The sequence below is a fragment of the Alternaria infectoria genome, assembly GCF_024043175.1.
Source record: "Alternaria infectoria strain BMP 0036 chromosome Unknown scaffold_16, whole genome shotgun sequence".
In the NCBI taxonomy this organism is placed as follows: Eukaryota; Fungi; Ascomycota; class Dothideomycetes; order Pleosporales; family Pleosporaceae; genus Alternaria; species Alternaria infectoria.
In genome coordinates, this window is record NW_026250705.1 from 429,703 (window position 1) to 448,125 (window position 18,423).

The window sequence follows — 18,423 nt, forward strand, 5'->3', positions numbered from 1 at the left end:
GTGCTACACCAGCATCAGCATGCAAGAAGTCTCATCGACGACCTAGGAAGCTTTCCGTTCTGTGTTGTATTGCTTGCTGTAGATAGCAACGACGATGTCAAGATGCAACTATACGCTATGATATCAGCAAGTACATGCCGACGATGAAATCGAAGTATAAAGTCACGGTCGATTGCAACAAGTATCCACCACCCTCATCACTTCAACACCTCACCAAGACAACTAAGATCTCCACGCTCAATCGCAATCATGCATTCCGTCTCCATCATCGCAGTAGCCGTTGGCCTCTTCGCTTCTCAGGCCACAGCCACGATTGCCCTGGGCAACAACGATAGTAGCAACCGTAAGTCGCCAACCTTCTCCACGCTGAACAGACATCTAACAACAGGCCAGTAATGTGGATCTACGGCGACAACTCATGCAGTGGGGTGGTCAACCCCAACTGCGGCTCCCCGGTGAAGCTGAGGAACGGTTTCAGCTGTGAGTACTGCCTCTCCTTCCCTCGAAATCCAGATCACAGACGCGTCCTTGTGCTAATTTCTTTCCGTGCGCAGATGTTGTCAGAGGTTGCGGAACTGATACACGCTGGATCGAGAACGCTGATGGTGGTTTTAACGCTCAGTGCTCTCGCGTTAGCCCTCCTTTCGCCACTGATTGCGGCGTTCAGCTTACGTGGAAGTGTTAAGTGATAGCTAAATGGTTGGCTGGAGGATGTCGCTGATGGACGGGTACTGAGAGTTATGATCGACACTGTCCTTACCTTTGTCATATGTTGATGTGTGTTTGGATTCTGGTGTTGGAGTAGATGATGTTACGCTCGTTTATGGAGAGGGTTCTTGGAAATTTGAAAGCGCTGCGCAGCCTTTAATCCAATTCGCATCCGCGGTGACGTGCTATTGCTTATGCCGTAGTACTTGGTGTGCTCGGCTTTCGTGCGATATTCGCTTGTCCTTTCCCAGAAGCATCTCTAAGACACGTACCACAATAAGATAACTAAAGCGGCCATAGTAGATAGCGGAGGAATGTGCTAAGTATACGACAAGACTACTGTTTACGGCTTGAGAAACATGTATATCAACCTCCAACCGCAAAGTGAGCGGACAGTCTCGGTTTGTCCGTAATGCATGGGATAGATCGCGTACAGGACGTGCAATACATCTGCAAGATAGATCGATCGATCTTCATACAACACATTGGTGGACGCGACGAAAGAGACAGCATGCTCTAGAAAGTGAAATGTATAGTTCATTTGGGCTCTCTCTAGCGGGAGGTGTAGTGCATCAGCGGGAACCAGGATCAAGATCTCTCGCATCTTTACTTCTGCCTAAGATAATTAACTTTATTTGCAGAATGGGTAGCTGAAGCGACGGAGTAGCGTACATGGGTATCTGATCTACCGTGAACTCTCGCGGTCAGCACTAACAGTCCACCCGTTCCCTAAGTGCATGTTTCCGGTGCAGCACGTCATAATGTATGATGTGCCCATGGATACGCCTGGACGAATCAATCAGTTCTTGATGACTCCGGGATCGCGATGTAGAGTTCGGCTATAAACGCATTCTAGAACTTTACTCTTCAAGTGTACACTCTAGATTAGCCATTGAACCGGTGGCAGACCCAAAGACCATTTACAAGAAGCAGTAGAAGTCGTAGTATCGTGGAGACGTCCACCCCTCCTATCTACTACACCTTGGCACTTCAATGCCTTGAAGCACCTGAGGCACGAAAAGAAGGACTGGCGTTGGTGTTGTGGCTACCGAGCCGCGTGCGTCGGATTTACCTAGGTAGCCGTTGGGATAGCCTGGCAGGGCTGACGTTTCGTTTCAAGCCGGCGATTGTTTCGAATGACGGCACGATCCGCTAACGCAGATTGATGGAGGTTGGACGTGTAAGAAGTTTGATAAGAAGGAAAAGCTTGGTACTGGCCGTTGATGCGGGTGACGGAATCGTTATCCGAGTAGATGGGCGTGATGTGATGTGACGGTGGGGAAGAAGAAATGGTAGAGACTGCATGTTTCATGTGACGTCGCGGGGTGAGAAACAAGTGGCGTACATTCGGAAATCGATTGCGAAAGCCACAGAGACATGCGGGTGTAGTGGTGTTGATTGACGTGATGACGGTGCGCAGTGGAAAGCGCTTTCCGTAGATGCTGCGAGTCGGGAAGGTGCGAGACTACATCGTCGCTTCTTCTTTGGAACTCGTCTCCAGCGCCTCGTCGCTCTTGCACATTCTGCGGTCGGTCAAAATTCTCTGCTCTCAACGTTTGAAGGATTTCATGTGCACTTTCAACAGTATTGCTTCATCTACCTCGCACGCCGCGGCACAACACAAGCACCAGCGACATTGCGGACGGGCGGCGAGCACACGCAAAATGGAAACAAACACCAGAAACGTGACGAAAACAGTTGAGCTATCGACCTCATTTCCGAGCGATCAGTCAACGTTCGCTGAGAGTCGAGAACATGCTCATGTCGCTCGTTACGAGAAGACAAGCTTTTGCAGGGACTAGGCGTGGAACCTCATCAATCTTACGACCCGGTTGCCCGTTGCACGTCGCTCCAGCATCGTGCATATCGCGTGCATCGGCACTGGGATTGCGGCACTGAATGCCAAAGTGGATGCGTTTGAGGCTTTCAGGCAATTGAGGACTTGCGACAGACTGAGACGGTCAAAGTAGTCGCGAAAGCTGGATGGGAACGGGGTTGTGGCTGTGTGTTATGCGGAAATGCACTGACAGCGGTGGCATGTCTCAAATGCACATGGTAGGGTGTGGCCTTGCTGGGCGCCTGAGCAGGACATGTGGCACTGTGGCTTCGTTCGGCGGACCGTTGCAGCGATGCGACATCAGAAGGGATCGCGATGCCGACTAGAAGCCACGGAAGCTCCAGTGCTTCACCATGGGATAGTCGAAAGCGACAACGACTCAGGCGCGCCGGCGATGAAGTCACTTTGGGGCCCTTTGTGCAGACATGCGAGGCGGCAGGCGCAGGTCGCGGTCGCGCGTCGCACCATGGCCCACGCTTGCACAAAGACGGCCAACACTCCATCGCCTGCTCCACCGCTGCCTTATCCACGCCTATCGACAAGCGTCCCCGCAAACACGAAAGCGCCCTCAACACGAGCTGATGTCTCTCCTGTCGCACCGTGTGCTGGCAGTCGAGAAGGGACCGAATCTCACGCATGTCTGCGCGAGTCCATTTTTGTCTCGCCCGGCTGCGTCTTTGCGCTGAATCTCGGCACGGTTGTGTGCCCTCACCGACAGCGCGCATCTGCCATGTACCCGCTCCTGTCGATGCTCCTAGCAGGGAGGATCTGCGCCATGGTCGCTTTCTATTTTGGCCAAGCGCTTTGAAACGCAATCAATCGGGGTCGACGGCACGCAAAGAGACGGACTGACGAGAGCATCGAGGGCCACCCCAGCGCACACGTCCAGCGCGACGGGGGGCGAGCAGGCAGAAGATCGTGACCTCTTTCCCAGCGGCTTCACCGCGCTGCGAGTCGACGGCAACGAAGAGTCTCGCCTCTCAGCGACGAGAGCTCGCGACCGGCGCATTTCCCAGCGGCTGCCATGCCTCGAGCTTCCGCGTTGGCTCTCCTGAGTGGCTAGGCTCATGCATCCCCCTGAAGTTGTTCCTGGCTAAGAACGCCGCTGACTGGCCCCTGCCGCCGGTTGTTCCTGAACGAAATTAACACCCGCCAGGGGCCGACCATCTTAGGCGCATCTGTGCTGCCGTTAGCAGCCACCCAGGTGCTTAGGCCCCATCCTGCAACTGTCAGCCAGAGAGTTCATATACCGCCCTCCCTCGCTGTGTTTTTTCTCCTCACCCAAGGCAACTTTTCCTTACAACACTCGCTATCAACTGTCTTCGGACATCACATTCTTTGAACATCCAGTCACTCTTTCCTGGATTAGCAACGTTTTCGCCTGGACCTTTTGAATTCCCGTCAAATACCCCTTCAGTTTTAAGAGCCAGGATTTTTTGAACTTTCATCATGATGAAGCTTACCGTTGCCTTCTTGGCTGCTCTCGCCGCCGCCGATGCCGCTGAGGCTCGCAGCCACCGCCAGGCCCGTCGCCAATACGGTGCCACCGACTCCTACGGTGGTGGAAACAGCTACGAGAGTGGCAACAACGGCTACGGCAGCGGATACGGCGCCCAGCCCCCGGTTGTCGCCAGCTCTTCCGCCCCCGCCAGCTCTGCTGTTGTCAGCTCTGCCACTCCCGTAGAGACCCCCGAGGCCTCCACCGTCGCAACCCCCGTCTCCTCTTCGGTTGCCACCCCGGTCGTCTCCTCGTCCGCTGAGGTCCCATACATCCAGTCCTCTTCCCCAGCTTTCGAGACCTCCAGCACCCCCGCCGATGCTACCTACACTCCCAGCGTCCCTGCTGGCGGTGTCTCCAGCAGCACCCCCGAGGCTGCTACCTCCAGCATGGCCAGCTACCCCGTTGGCGGCGGCTACGGAGCTCCCTCTTCCGCCGTCCCTGAGGCTGCCACCTCCAGCTCTGCTGCCATCCCCACCATGAGCTCTGCTGCTTCCTCCTCCGCCTACGGCACCGGCTACTCTGCCGTTGTCCCCTCCGGTGGTGTCTCCTCCTCCGTCCCCGTTGCTGCCTCTTCATCGGTCCCTGCTGGCGCCAGCTCCAGCTCTGTCCCCGGTGTTAGCATGAGCTCCGCTATCCCCTCCGGCTCCTACCCCGTCGGTGGTGGATACGGTGGCAAGCCCTCCTCTGCTTCCTCTGAGGTCCCCGAGGCTGCCACCAGCAGCTCCGTCGTTCCCGGCGTCAGCATGAGCTCTGCCATCCCCTCCGGCTCTTACCCAGTCGGTGGCGGCTACGGAGGTGTCCCCTCCTCGGTCGTTCCCGAGGCTGCCACCACCAGCAGCATGGCCGGAACTGGTCTTTACCCCACTGGCTCTGCTATGGTCCCCACCGGCACTGGTATGGTTCCCAGCGGTGTCTCCTCCACCCCCATCAGCGACATGGTGACCTCCACCATCTACAGCACCCAGATCTTCACCAAGACTGCTTGCCCCCCTACCGTCACTGACTGCCCGGCCCACTCCACCGCGCTCGTCACCAGCGTCGTTGCCGTCGGCACCACCGTCTGCCCCGAGTCTGACCTCCCCAAGCCCACCGGCAGCTCGGCCATGACCAGCTCCTACCCCGTCTCTGAGGTCGTTCAGACCTACACCGAGACCCTCGTCTACACCGTCGGTGTTGGCTCGACTGCTCACCCAGTCACCACTGAGGTCACCTCCACCTCTACCTCCACCCAGTACTCCACTGTCGTCGTCACTGTCGGCAAGCCCACTCCTACTGGTGAGGTTCCCTCTGAGGCTACTGGCCCTGCTGGCGGCGAGGGCTCCTACCCCACTGGCCCCGCCGGTGAAGAGGATGTCACTTCCACCATCAAGTCTACCTCCACCTCCACCAAGTACATCACCGTCAAGCCCACTCCCACTGGTGAGGGCGATGTCCCCGCTGACTCCGAGTCCAACCCCTCCGGACCTGCTGGTGGCAACGGTGCCTACCCCACTGGCCCTGCTGGTGGTGAGGCCAAGCCCTCCACTCCTGCTGGAAGCGAGGGTGGTGAGGACTGCGCTGCTCCCGTCACTGTCACCGTAACTGCCAAGGAGACCGTCACCGTTACCAAGGGTGGTGACTACCCCGCTGCTACCCCCAACGCTCCTGAGCCAACCCCCGAGGTTCCCTCTGAGCAGACTGCCTCCTCCAGCATGCCCGCCGTCCCCACTGCCATGTACCCCGTCCCCGGTAACGGCACCAACCCCTACCCTGCCGGCCCCACTGGCTTCAAGACCTCCACCAAGCCCGCCATGCCCACTGGCACCGGTGCCGTCCCCACCTCGGTCCTCCCCAGCTTCTCTTTCGTCTCTGAGGTAGCCACCCCCACCGGCGAGACTGCTATCCCCTCCTCCAGCGTCCCCGCCTCCGCTGAGACCAGCTCTGCTGCCTACCCCGTCGGTGGCGGCTACGGCGGTGCCTCCAGCTCTGCTGCCGTCTCTACCCAGACCCCTGAGGCTTCCACCGTCGCCTCTTCCTCCGCTGCCCCCACCCCTACCCCTGACAACAGCTACGGCTCTGGCAGCGGTTACGGCTCCGGCTACGGCACCTACTAAGCGCTAAAGTGCATTTCCTGTATATGAGCTTTCGCGTTTTCTTAGTGTCCTTTGTTGGGTAGGATCGCTTGATCCGCATTCTCGCATGTCTTGTCTGTCTACTGTATCAAGTTCCCTCGGGCAGGGGCAAAGCGTTGGGTGGTTTCCTTTGTGATGGATTGTTCACGTAAAAGTCGGGACTAGACAGTTGATATCATGTACATTCGACAATACATTGACTGTCTTTTTCCACATCACTCTCCGGATTCCCCTTGCTCGTTCGAACTCTGGTATCTGGACAAAGTCAGACTTGCAATGTTTGATGAACCTCGATTTGTTCCTAGACTTTTCCTTTGTTGCGGTTGTCAAATGACCTGGCGTTTATCTAGTTTTCTTGAATTTACTCTTTTCGCACCTGAATCCTGCCCGCAATCTCCATTGTGATGTTTCTTACTGAGCTTGATCCACTGACTTTGAGCGCCAGCGTTTCCCTTGCCGCTCTCGTCGAAACTCTGTCGCAAGCCCGGATCAGATCTCCAGTGACACAAACCTAATCTGCAGAGCTGATCACTGTACCTGCATACTGTTCCAAGACCATCCCTGTACAATCATCGCTGGCGCCACCGCTTGCACGTTCTCGCATGATCGGCCTCAAGTGTAACGTTTAATAAAGCAAACACAGCCACTCATTCGCAGCCGCAGTGTCCACGGTCGCGGGTCTGGTGCTGCACGGCTCTATTCAGCCATTCGCATTCAGCCCCGGTTCTCGCTTTTCGAGCCGCGACAACTTACCGTGCCGCAGTGTATTAGGGTACATGACTGTACATAACACGCTTTCAGACGCCGACAGCCCTTTCGCAGTACTACATTATGCAACATCCTGTTGGTGGACGGCACGTGCACTGTCGCTGTTGATCACCCATGGCTCGAGCGACTACTGGCTGGTGTGGATCTATACTACATCCGCTATCAATAGACCGCATCTGGGATCGTTTCCTGCGCAAGATTGGTACGCGTCATTATACGCTCGTATTGGGCATCGGACGGGATGGTAGCACACCTCGCTACTAAACATAAATGGAAGTGGAAATAAATTCGCCGAGGACGTCCGTTCATGCTGATCGTGTTGACGCAAAACAAGAAGGGTTGTGGGTCTGGAAACGAGGCGAAAGCGGATGCAGGTGACGATGTTCAGATCATGTTGATCGATTTTTCTTGATTATGCAAGATGGGCCGGTGGCAGGTGGGTATGTTTGGGGGAGTTTCGCGCGTGGACGTGGCGATCGTGATTTTGTGCTATTCTTGAGGGTTTAATTTCCGATGTGGCCGAGGTGAGTGGGTTTGGAGATGCGGGACAGTGTACACGCATGATGTTGAGTAAACGAAAGGAAAGCGAGGAAGCGATTGAGTCAAACGAGTAATTGTTTTAAAGATACAACGGATGAAATGTGTTTGGCAAAGTGCCGCGCGCGCCTGTCGCTCCTGGGTATCAATGTCCTGAACGCCAAATGTACACCTCCTACACAGTCATGCCTCAACAACCATGGGCCTAGTAGTCACCATCGTAGTCATAGCCACCCCTCCTCCCTCCACCATGGCCTAAATGCCGTCGCACCCAGTACTGATGATATGTGGAATAATCCCGCTCACCACTGAGGCCGAGCTGCCCTGCAACATTGACATAACCGTCCTCATTCCTCTCCAGATTCTTTGTATCGACTTCACCCAGCTTGCCCTCGAAGCCTGTGTCTGCCTCCCACTTGGCACGACAGTATGGACAAGTCGCTTTGCCCTTTGAGACCGCAATCCAATTCGCCATACAAGCCTTATGCACGTTGTTTCCACAGCTGGCTTTGCAGTATACGATGGGTTCGTTCTCGCCGATTTCGTCGTAGCAGATGGGGCATTCACCCTCAATGGGCTTGCGGTTGCCGTCTTGGCCTTCTTGTTCAGTGCCGTCCTTTCCGTCTGTCTCGACGCCGGGAATGGGCGGCGCGTTCTTGATGACTTCGCGTAGCTCGGAGCGGATGAGGGCTAGTTGGTATGCGACGTCTTCCCGTGCCTTCAAGACGCGCAGCATGACGTATATGATGTGCTTGCATTGATTGCCCTTCTTCGCGTGTGGACAGTCACAGCTTGGGACGAGACCAACTGAGACAGTGTAGACGTTGCCTGTGGAGCCTGCGACAATGACCTTCTCCTCTGGTACATCATCGCTTCCGCAGCGTTCGCGCGAAAGGACTGTGAGGCGCTGTGTGAATGCTCTTTCCTTGATCGCGAGGTAGCTTTGTGGTGCCTGCTTGCGGAACACTCTCGCACGCTTCTCTTCGGCAGGCGCATCGGCGTCGCGCTTGCCTCTCTTCTTAGCAGGAGTCTTCTGGGTCTTCTTGGGAGAATCTCCCGTCAAGTCGATTACTTCGGGTGCGCTCTTCGTCTTTTTGACTTTCCGTGGTGTGGACTGGTGTTTGAGGTGCGCATCGTCATCGTCATCGTCGTCGGCGTACGTGGTAGTCTTTCGCTTGCGGGTCGCTCGCGTCGGCGGAAGGCCCAGGTCGGAGTTCATGGCGTGTTTGTGATGTAATTGGCGTCGCGAGGCGAACGAGAGAGTATCGGTTTGGTAGTCTGGTGCGATTGGCTTGCGTGCGGGGGAAGATGAGGAGGGTGGAGTGGCGGCAGCCCGGATCGCGCTTGCCTCACGCGTCCACGTGATGACGTAGCTAACATCTATTCCATCCATTGGAGACTCTTCTTCTCCACCTCAACTACTGCCATTAGGCCAATATATCTTGCGGTGTTCTTATCGCATCAATAACGACTCAGATCTCTACCTATACACTACGCGACACGCAGCACTTCTGACATCCATTCTCGAACTGGAAACCGCACAGTTGCTGTCGTTGCTCTTTCATACCAGTCTCCTCTTTTCATGTTGTACGTTTTGAGACTGTTTATATCCGCATACAGTGTACAGATTGATAGCGACGCGTGCCCGAAACTTGGGTGTCAAGGGCTCGCTACCACAGCTCAAGCCTGCAATCAGTGCCTCCGCACTCCGCTGCAATACAAGTGTAATCATTACATTAGAATGTGGCACTGGCATGGTACTATGTCTTATTTCGAGATACGCGTTCGAACCCATTTATTCGAAATGATCCGTTATCCGTTACTCTCCCTGCATGTCCCTATCCTACAAGCTTCCGTGGTACACCCAAACATCTCACCCACAATCTCGACCATGCTTTGCAATTGCAGGCGCTCGTTTGGCCCACATCATTTCATGGTCTTCAAGTTGAGCGGACTGCGCCCGTCATTACATGGCCATTAACGAGCTCATAACTGCGCTCACCCCTGCAGCATTCCAGACTGGTACCGTGTCGTGACAACGTCAGCTACTACGATTGACCGGCTCCTGTCATCCTTTTCTCATCCTAACCTTATTCTCCGTTCCTCGTATCCCACCGGCCCTCTTCACGACAATATCCGCGCGACGACTGCGGTGACAGCTCAAGCGACACAAAGCCATGGCTAGGCACGCAGTAGAGAAGACGACACCGGAAGAGCCTTTGGATGAGCAACTGATTCAGTCACAATCGACGCCGTCGACGGACCTCGAAGGACAGGCTGCGCCAGCTGAAGAACAGGATGTCTTTGGTAACGAGGAAGGCGCTGAGATACAGTACAAGACGTGCAAGTGGTGGTATGTACACAAACTACCTGATTCTGTGTGCAGTGTCACTGAACGAGGTTTAACGGTACTTTGGTGCTTCTCGGCGTACGGCATGCATCGTTCGCTGGGCGTGAGATCCTTCTTTGAACTATCGCTGACTTTCAACTGCCAGGAATGTCGGCACTCGTAAGCCCCCCGTACCTCCATACCATCATCCCAATAACATAGTCAAGTTATGCTGGCGGAGAATGTCTCATTAGGCGTCCTCGCCCTTCCTCAAGCGCTTGCGATCCTCGGCCTCGTCCCCGGTCTCCTCTGCATATGCTTCCTAGGCATCATCGCTACATACACTGGCTATTTGATCGGCGAATTCAAGCTGGCTCATCCGTCTGTAGCGAACTACGCGGATTGCGGCATGCTTATGAGCGGGCCAGTGCTTCGCGAGGTGCTTGCTGTCGGACAACTACTAGTCTTGATATTCATCATGGGGGCGCACATCTTGACCTTTGCGGTCGCGATGAATGCGATGACCGACCACGGCACTTGCACTATCGTATTCACTGTTGTCGGACTGATCATCTCCTTCCTGCTAGGGTTGCCCAGAACGTTCAAGAACATCAGCTACTTTAGCTACTTTTGTAGGCCAAAGGATCCGACCGCTTCATGTGAACTCGCGACTGACACATTTCAGCCTGCGCTTCCATCATTGTGGCAGTTACGGTAACCATGATCGCGATTAGTATCCAGAAGCCAGACATGGGCAACATCGTTGCTGTGCGACCCGATGTACCTCTCGTCAAAGGACTCGCACCCGTGGTTAGTCCTTAGTGTACGAAGTGCATGTGAGACAAATGCTGACTTCGTACCTCCACCTCTGCAGATGAATATCGTCCTAGCTTACAGTACGTTGTTTCCTGTTCTGTGGTCATAAATACGTCTGCTGATCTCATACAGCTGGACACGTCGCTTTCTTCTCGTTCCAATCCGAACTCGAAGACCCTCGCGACTTCCGCAAAGCTCTCATCTTCGAGCAGGGTATCGCAGTCACATTCTATATGCTCATCTCCGTCATCATATACTACTACGCAGGGCCTCTCGTAGCCTCACCCGCCCTCGGTTCCGCGTCCCCCCTCGTCAGTAAGATTTGCTTTGGCATCGCGCTGCCCACGATTATCGTCGCAGGCGTAGTCAATGGCTCTGTAGCGACCAAATACATCTACTTTCGCGTATGGAAGGGTACCAACGTAGCATCCACTAACAGCTGGAAGAGCTTGGGAAGTTGGGGCGCTATATGTACAGGCGCATGGTTGGTAAGCTGGATCTTGGCTGAAGCAGTGCCGAACTTTAATTTATTGTTGGGATTGATCGGAGCTCTCTTTGGAAGCTGGTTCAGTTGTAAGTCACTGCCAACACGACACTCTGTGAAGAATCGTAGGTGCATTGGCTGACGCATGTAGATGCGCTTCCTCCACTGATGTGGCTGTGGCACAATAAGAAGAACGGTAGGCTGTTCTCGTCGACTTCGCAAACGGCTTTTACCATTTTGAATATCTCTATCGTTATTCTAGGCATGCTCATTGTAAGTCTACTCCCCAAGACATTACAAGACGAGTGCTGACTCCCTGCTACAGTTTGGACTTGGAATGTGGTCGTCAGGATGGGCGTTGAATCGCGGGTCTGGCGGCAAGGTATTCTCTTGCGATAACAACTGGCATCCTGTGAGCTGGGTTTCAGGAGGTACCAAAGATGCATAGATGGAGCGCATGGGTTTGGAGGGTGTTCTCGTGCTGGTTCGGGCTCGCTGATGGGCGTGATGGAGTGAAGGATGGAATTGGAGATTGATTCGATGCGCAATTGTGTTGTAAAGATAAGGAAATACGACGCATTCGATATCAAATTGTAGGCGTTGTGCGAGACAGTGTTGCTGCAGGATAGTAGCATCGCAGAAGGGAAGCTATGACGCGCCGGGACCTGCACAACCGAGCGCTGCGCATCTCACGACTCCTCACTTCACGAGCCAATGACAAGCCTCTCCTACCCCAGTGCGCGTCCGAAATAAGCTGTTTCCCGAAGAAAAAGTCGCAGGCTCAGGTAATCTGGCTAATATCGATGTGGACGGGAAATGCCAAGTGAGGAGGCTGGACGACCTGGCCTCGCTCGGGCTCACCACGATGCTTACGCTGCGTTCCGTTGACTAGACGACGCACATATTATAGTTCTTTCTGAATCAGGCCGAGGATATCTTTCCCGCGAACTGGTACGATTGTTCATATTGCGAAGGGTTGTACCACTGTTCCGCTGGTTTTCGTACTCCTGCCCTTAGCCAACCGTCCCACCTCGATTTCCACGAGCGCTCAAGCGTCCGACCCCGACCTCTTCGCTGCCCAATTTCCCCCTGATTGAAGTTTATACGTCCCCGCGACACCAACGCGACTGCGATATCATCTCGCGACTCCATCCTCATCATGCCCGTCGAGCTCCGTAAGCGCAAGGAAGCGCCCCCAGCGCCTGTGCGCCCGACGAAGAAGAAGGCGCCCGCCAAGGAGAAGAAGCCTGAGAGCGAGAAGACTGTCGTCGAGAAAGTCCAGGAAACTGTCACTGAGCAGGTCGAAGCTGTCAAGGAAGCTGTTGTCGGTAAGAGCAACGGCGAGTCCGCTGCCGCTGCGAATGGCCCACCCAAGGTCGGCGACACAATTGACCTCGCGTCCTTTGGCGGAGAATTTGAGACGAACGATGGAGACAAGACCACGCTTGCAAAGCTCGTAGAGGAGAGCAAGGGCGGCGTCGTGCTCTTCACCTACCCCAAGGCTTCAACGCCAGGATGTAAGTCTCCAACCCCTGACATCTCCCTCACATCCACATTCGCAGTACTAACACATCCAATCACAGGCACAAAACAAGCCTGCCTCTTCCGCGACTCCTACGACCCCCTCACCGCAACCGGCTACTCCATCTACGGTCTCTCAGCCGACAGCCCCAAAGCCAACACAACCTTCAAGACCAAGCAGAAGCTTCCCTACACCCTGCTTTGCGACCCTTCACAGAGCCTCATCAAGGCCATTGGCTTCAAGAAGCCACCGAAGAGCACCACCCGCGGTGTTTTTGTTGTTGATAAGGAGGGCAAGGTGCTTGCGGTGCAGCCTGGTGGTCCGGCGGCTACGGTTGATGTTGTGAGGGAGCTTGTGGGTGATAAGGAGGGGGTGCCGGGGAAGGGGGAGGTGGAGAAGGCGGAGAAGAAGGAGAAGAAGGAGAAGAAGGAGAAGAAGGAGGATCAGGAGATGGCTGAGACGGCTGGTGAGGTTGCTGATAGTGCGGCTAAGGTGGATGGTTAGGGGGCTTGGTGCAAATCTGCATACGCGTGATGAGGGTGCAGGGCTGTTCTGTGTCACTATCGCGGAGTTCAGGTCTTTGATGGCTTGGGAAAAGTGTGTGATACTTCATCGAATACGATTCCAGGTTTTGGCATATGTTGACTACTCTCTAATTCTCGCGACTTTGCTAATGCGAAATGGCTAGGTCAACAGAGCTTCGCGTCCCTGAGGGCCTAGCATCTCTACTGCGATACGTCCGGGATAGTGGTCCTTATGCTTTCGAAAGAATCGTATGGATTGGAGCACTTTGTCTTGATCACAACGATGATGACGAGTACTCGGAGGAGCATAGTTTCACCACATAGAAGAAAAAAACTGAACAGGTCTGCAGACTACATCAGGACAAAAGCCTGCAAAGTAGGTGACCCAACATCAACGTAGGCTCCAGGCTGTTCAGCTTTTCCCTAGCTAGGTTGGCGTGATTTGGAACTGGATCCCTTTTTGGCCCAACGCAGGAAAGCGCATCATCACTCTTGCAATCAGACCGTATGTTGAAATACCATTTCAATGTCTAGCCTGAACTAATACCAGGCCCTGATCTGAGTCGAAGGCGCACTCGAGTTTTCGTTGATACATAGGAAAGCGACCAGGTCTCGGGCTCGCTGTGATCGCATATGCGAACCAAAGCGCACCATGGCAGAAAAGGCAACCTAATCGAGGTACGCGCCATAGCGGACTGAACGGACGCTTTGACAGGTTCATGCGCCAGACAAAGCCAGCTCATCGTTGCCAGTGACCGGTGGAAAGCTCGCTCGGATAGTTGCACAGCCCGGACGTTCGCCAGGAGAACGTTGCTCCACCAGAAGGAGTCTGCATGTTAATCGATACATCAAGACACGATACACACCAATACTGTGCTCAGAGCCTGGCACAGGCTCTCAAGCTTACCTGATACCGGGAACGCGAACAAAGCGCAAAGAGCAACACACTACGACATCATGATGCTCAATGACGTCGCTTGTACAAGGCGCTCGTCGAGGCAGTTTCTGATGAAATCACGCACAAAGACGTATGTGCCTAGACGACAGGAGCTTCATCTTGCACTGCTGATGTTGTTTTGGAGCCAATGGAGGTGCAGTCCAGTCCCGTGCTGCGCCACAGCCTTACACGAATCTGACCGTATGGAGCGGCTGACCGGTACCAGACTCAGGCTGCTTGTTGAGAACCCTAGGCTAAGCTTCTGTGGTTTGCAGATGTGAAGGAGGTGTCTGTACCACGTGTCTGACGTATCCGGTGAGTTCGTCTCACCCCGTGTGCGTCGAGTATTGGATCACCGCGCAGCCGGACGGTGGATTGAAGGTCTGACCGCTGGCATAGAACGCAGGTTCTTCAAGGCAAACACTTTTGTTTCAAATCAGGCGTTGTTCGTCGCTTGGGCCGAGTCTCCAAACGTGGGACTGTTGAGTGGCGCAATCGCTGCTCGTTGTATGAACGGTAACTACAGGTAGGTACGCGCACGTTGCATTCCTCGATTCGTATTCAGCATACGTGTTGAATCGATAGTGGACAACAGTAAATAATGGGCATTCAAGTATTTCGGAAACTTATTCGTAGAGGACATCTTCGTGCTTAGATGCTTCCATACTGCTGTTCTCGTCCGAGCTAACGACATATCGCCGAAAGAGTACCACTTGGAGGACCTCATTGCTGCGCCACCTGTTCAAAGTCTAGGTCTGATCTGAACGAACCAGCTGGTTCACCCCGCAGATCTTGACGAGTCGAGAGCCCAAGTGTGTGCAGTACACGCTGTCCGGTAACCCAAACGCCGCCACTTGATTGTGGCACAGCAAGTAGACAGCCTGATGAGGCTCTTTAAGGTCTAAGCCCATTTAGCACAGCCTTCTAACTCCAAACTGCTATACTAGCCCTTGACCTCTGCAGCATTGCGTAATGTTCGAGATCGCCTTCCGCTTCCTTCTTCTTGAATTGTGATCACTACAGACCATCAAACCTCCGCTACCAAAATGATCCAACCCAGTAAAGTCAAGCGACTATTCTCTTCTCGCGGTGAGCCATAGAGTCTCGCAATGTGGATCGTTTGCTCAGAGCTAACATACTATTGAAGGTGACCGTGACAAATCAACCAACCCAGCGCGTCCTGCCCGGATCTTCAGTGAAGTGGATGAAGATTGCGAATCACTCAAGAGCAAGGACAAATGGTACAGGCGTGCGTTCTCCGCAGCGTGTCCAAGGTTCAAGCAACTCCTTCCGTCTCAACAACGGTCCAGCACATCGACAAGCGATGCTCCTACCCTATCACGCAAGCTCCGCCGAAGATTCACACCCGCAAGGCAGAACGAAAACTTCAAAAGGATGGTCGCTGTCTCCTTATGGGACGAAAATCGCCGTCAATGGTCAAAACCCAATCCTGGTATCGTTTTAGTGGACACGCAGAGCAAGTACAACTTGATCACTCTCCAATTTCTCGCGGAATTTAGGTTGGCACCGAGCCCCAGCTCCGAACCAATCAGCATAACCCTCAGCAACAATACCGAGGTGCCATGTCTCGGTCAGGTTGAGGCAAGATGGTACTGCAGCGATCCTCGAAAGGTCCCCAGCTTCCGACCCCGATTCGAAAAGTCGATCTTCCAGGTGGTGGATCTCGATACGTTCGAACTCGTTATCGGAAGTGATACAATCGTAGAGCTGGGGCTCTTGCAAGGAAACCGCGACTTCTTCGGTGCCTATCGGACTTTACAACCTCGAGTCGACTGTACGTTTGTAACCTCAGATTGTGAACCGTCACTGACGCGAGACAGCTGCCACACTCGCTCAGAAACAGAGAGAGGCTGAAGAAAGACGCAAGAAAGAGAAAGAGAAGATGAGGCAGTATGAACAGCAACAGGTGAGCCGTCAAAGCTCTCGTTCATGGTTGCAATGCTGATTTGAACAGGCGCAAGCAGCTGCGGCTCAGCGACGCTGACACCTTACTCGAACCATACTACACACTCTCAAATGAATCCTATAATGGGTCTTGGATACGCTCAGAGATCGTTTCGGTCGCCGATCCTACTTCACGTATGCGTAACACGCCAACAAAGGACGGGGGCCGGACTGCGACGAGATAAAGGCGACGGCTTCTTATGTTGAATATCGTTCAGATTGCAAGTTGGGCTGAGCTGACACGGAGCGGGGTGAGCTTCAACTGAATTGCTCCAATGGCTGAGTGGCCGGATGAGTGCTGTGCCGAAGTTGGTGGCGCACGCATGCAGATGGTTTCAACGCATGCCACCTGGCCATGGTTTTCCTGCAGCGTATACGACCGACACGAAGTCTACCGAGGCTAGGCGAAGGAGCTGTGGGGTAATTGGTCACCAACACTGTTTCCTTTGGACATGTTCATATCTCCGTCTAGAAAGGATGGTTTCTATTTGCGATTGAATTTACATTAACCCTCCTCATCCTACCGTACTCCTATCAGACCCAACAAACACGACCTGCACAGCAGCAAACCTTGAGTCTCGTCAGTAGGTGAGAAGTGAGGAAGATATGAACATACTCACGCAGCAGTAATAGCAAACACCTCGGCGCGTTTCGCATTGGCCAAACCCATCAAGCAAATAGAAACCAAAACATTGAACCCAGCAATGATCCCAAGTCGAGCAGTCATGGACTGAACGCGATATAGCACGGCAATGGACGCTATCGGTATGAGAGATGCGAGGATACTGGTGATCCAATAGGTGATGCGATAGATAGTGCTATCTTCGTAGCCGACCACTCCATGAACGCGAGAAGGCTTCATGTGTCGAGCACAGCCACACCTGAAGAGGTTGGTGATGGTACTCTCTGCAGCCCACGCGGAAAAGGCGTCCTTCTTTGCGCGCGGACATAGCGTCACCAGGTCCGGCTTGTAGGACTTTCGATTACAGGCAGAGCCCCATATCTCTGCGTCGGGTCCGTTTAACGCAAGATCGCCCATTGCCGCAGACTGGAGATAGTTTTGGATGTGGTGGAGATCCCAAGTGCTAGGCTGAGGGTACTTGAGAATCTTGGCTTGTTGTGTTAAAGCATCATCTGCCGTAGTCAGCCCGGTGCGTACTATGGAGAACCGTTAAACACACTGTACTCTTTGAGCGTTTTCCTAATCTTCATTACTAATTCCAGTTGTTCACCTGTGCCAGTGTTTGCGGATTCACGGAGCCAGAACCAGTTCAGAGCAAATGCTACCCTCTTCCCCGATGGATCCATGTGGTCGGCCAGCTGCCGCTCTCGTAGCTTATTCTCCAGATACGTAAGCTCAGCCTGCATGTACAGCAGGTTTTGAGCATTGAGGGCCCCAAACCTGCGGAATACGGCGAGCTCAGGTAGTATCTCCATCTGCGCAGCCAGTTTCGGATACCCTTTAACGAAATGATCAAGAGGATCTTGCGATGACATTGTTGCTCTTTCGTGGCTAGATAGCCTTCATGCGTGGTTCCCCATATAGGTGTCGCTCATTGCGCCCATATATCTTGAACTTAGCAATCGAATGTGCGTAAGAGCCTCCACGTCATTCAACACACCATCAGCACTCGAAAAGCCATGCGCATGAAGAGGGCAGAAGGACCTCTGGGTGAAGCTGCATACATCTGCAATGTCGAGCAGCCCTCAGCCTGAGATGCAGGCATATTCGTCAGGCATACACATCGTTCATCGCAAAGTTATACCCACCCCTACCACCAATGATAAGCCACCTCTGAACATGAAACCTGGATTCTTATAGATCGCTACGAAGTCGTTGATAGTCGTCGCTCGAATGTGTCCATGTTATCTATTGTTCTGCGACGAGACAGGAGTAGAGAAGTATCGTCAACACGAGAGCCTGGAACGAGACAGTCGTTAGCCATCTGCCATGAAGGTGGAAGCACAAGCGAAAGTTTCTTTGGATATCGCAAAACGACGAATCAGATGGAAGGCCAAACGAGTGGACAGTCAAGAGGACGCATCATAGCTACGTTGGTGTATGTGAGATTCCAAGGTTTCGGTGCGTGGGCGCCTGCCCAGGTGCTGCGCCTTTAGCGCAAGTGGTTGCCTCCCGGCCCGGGCGGGCACCTGCCAGTCGGGCCACGCGAGCATCGCAGTCCGCCTGGGTAAATTCCACTCTACACGAATAACACACCCGGAAACTCTATCACTTCCTCCCTATCTGTCGCTTCGCACACAGGTAGAGAGCAACAGAGATGAAAAATACGTCCGTTTTGAACATCAGAATTTGGCTGACGAGGCTACACTTCAACGCTGATCGGTAGAGGACATGCGGCTGCGCCCCGCTGACCACTCCAGGA

The 18,423-nt window shown here is 53.9% G+C and overlaps 5 protein-coding genes across 5 annotated transcripts; 3 read left to right on the forward strand and 2 right to left on the reverse strand.

The window, feature by feature from the left end:
- Positions 1 to 3,994: 3,994 nt before the first annotated feature.
- On the forward strand, positions 3,995 to 6,139 carry J4E92_008393 (uncharacterized protein; the record flags this gene model as incomplete). The annotated part of the gene is made up of 1 exon (XM_051499745.1): positions 3,995 to 6,139. The coding sequence occupies one exon, from the start codon at positions 3,995 to 3,997 to the stop codon at positions 6,137 to 6,139; it is 2,145 nt and encodes a 714-aa protein (XP_051350121.1).
- A 1,528-nt stretch (positions 6,140 to 7,667) lies between these two features.
- On the reverse strand, positions 7,668 to 8,681 carry J4E92_008394 (uncharacterized protein; the record flags this gene model as incomplete). Its single annotated transcript, XM_051499746.1, has 1 exon — positions 7,668 to 8,681. The coding sequence occupies one exon, from the start codon at positions 8,679 to 8,681 to the stop codon at positions 7,668 to 7,670; it is 1,014 nt and encodes a 337-aa protein (XP_051350122.1).
- Positions 8,682 to 9,639: 958 nt separating this feature from the next.
- On the forward strand, positions 9,640 to 11,539 carry J4E92_008395 (uncharacterized protein; the record flags this gene model as incomplete). The annotated part of the gene is made up of 7 exons (XM_051499747.1): positions 9,640 to 9,862; positions 10,019 to 10,423; positions 10,477 to 10,601; positions 10,666 to 10,687; positions 10,740 to 10,922; positions 11,243 to 11,364; positions 11,417 to 11,539. The coding sequence occupies 7 exons, from the start codon at positions 9,640 to 9,642 to the stop codon at positions 11,537 to 11,539; spliced, it is 1,203 nt and encodes a 400-aa protein (XP_051350123.1).
- Positions 11,540 to 12,250: 711 nt separating this feature from the next.
- On the forward strand, positions 12,251 to 13,117 carry J4E92_008396 (uncharacterized protein; the record flags this gene model as incomplete). The annotated part of the gene is made up of 2 exons (XM_051499748.1): positions 12,251 to 12,608; positions 12,675 to 13,117. 2 exons carry the CDS (start codon positions 12,251 to 12,253, stop codon positions 13,115 to 13,117), a joined length of 801 nt encoding a protein of 266 aa, XP_051350124.1.
- Positions 13,118 to 16,655: 3,538 nt separating this feature from the next.
- J4E92_008397 (uncharacterized protein) lies at positions 16,656 to 17,536 on the reverse strand (the record flags this gene model as incomplete). Its single annotated transcript, XM_051499749.1, has 2 exons — positions 16,656 to 17,173; positions 17,221 to 17,536. 2 exons carry the CDS (start codon positions 17,534 to 17,536, stop codon positions 16,656 to 16,658), a joined length of 834 nt encoding a protein of 277 aa, XP_051350125.1.
- Between the last annotated feature and the right edge of the window lie 887 nt (positions 17,537 to 18,423).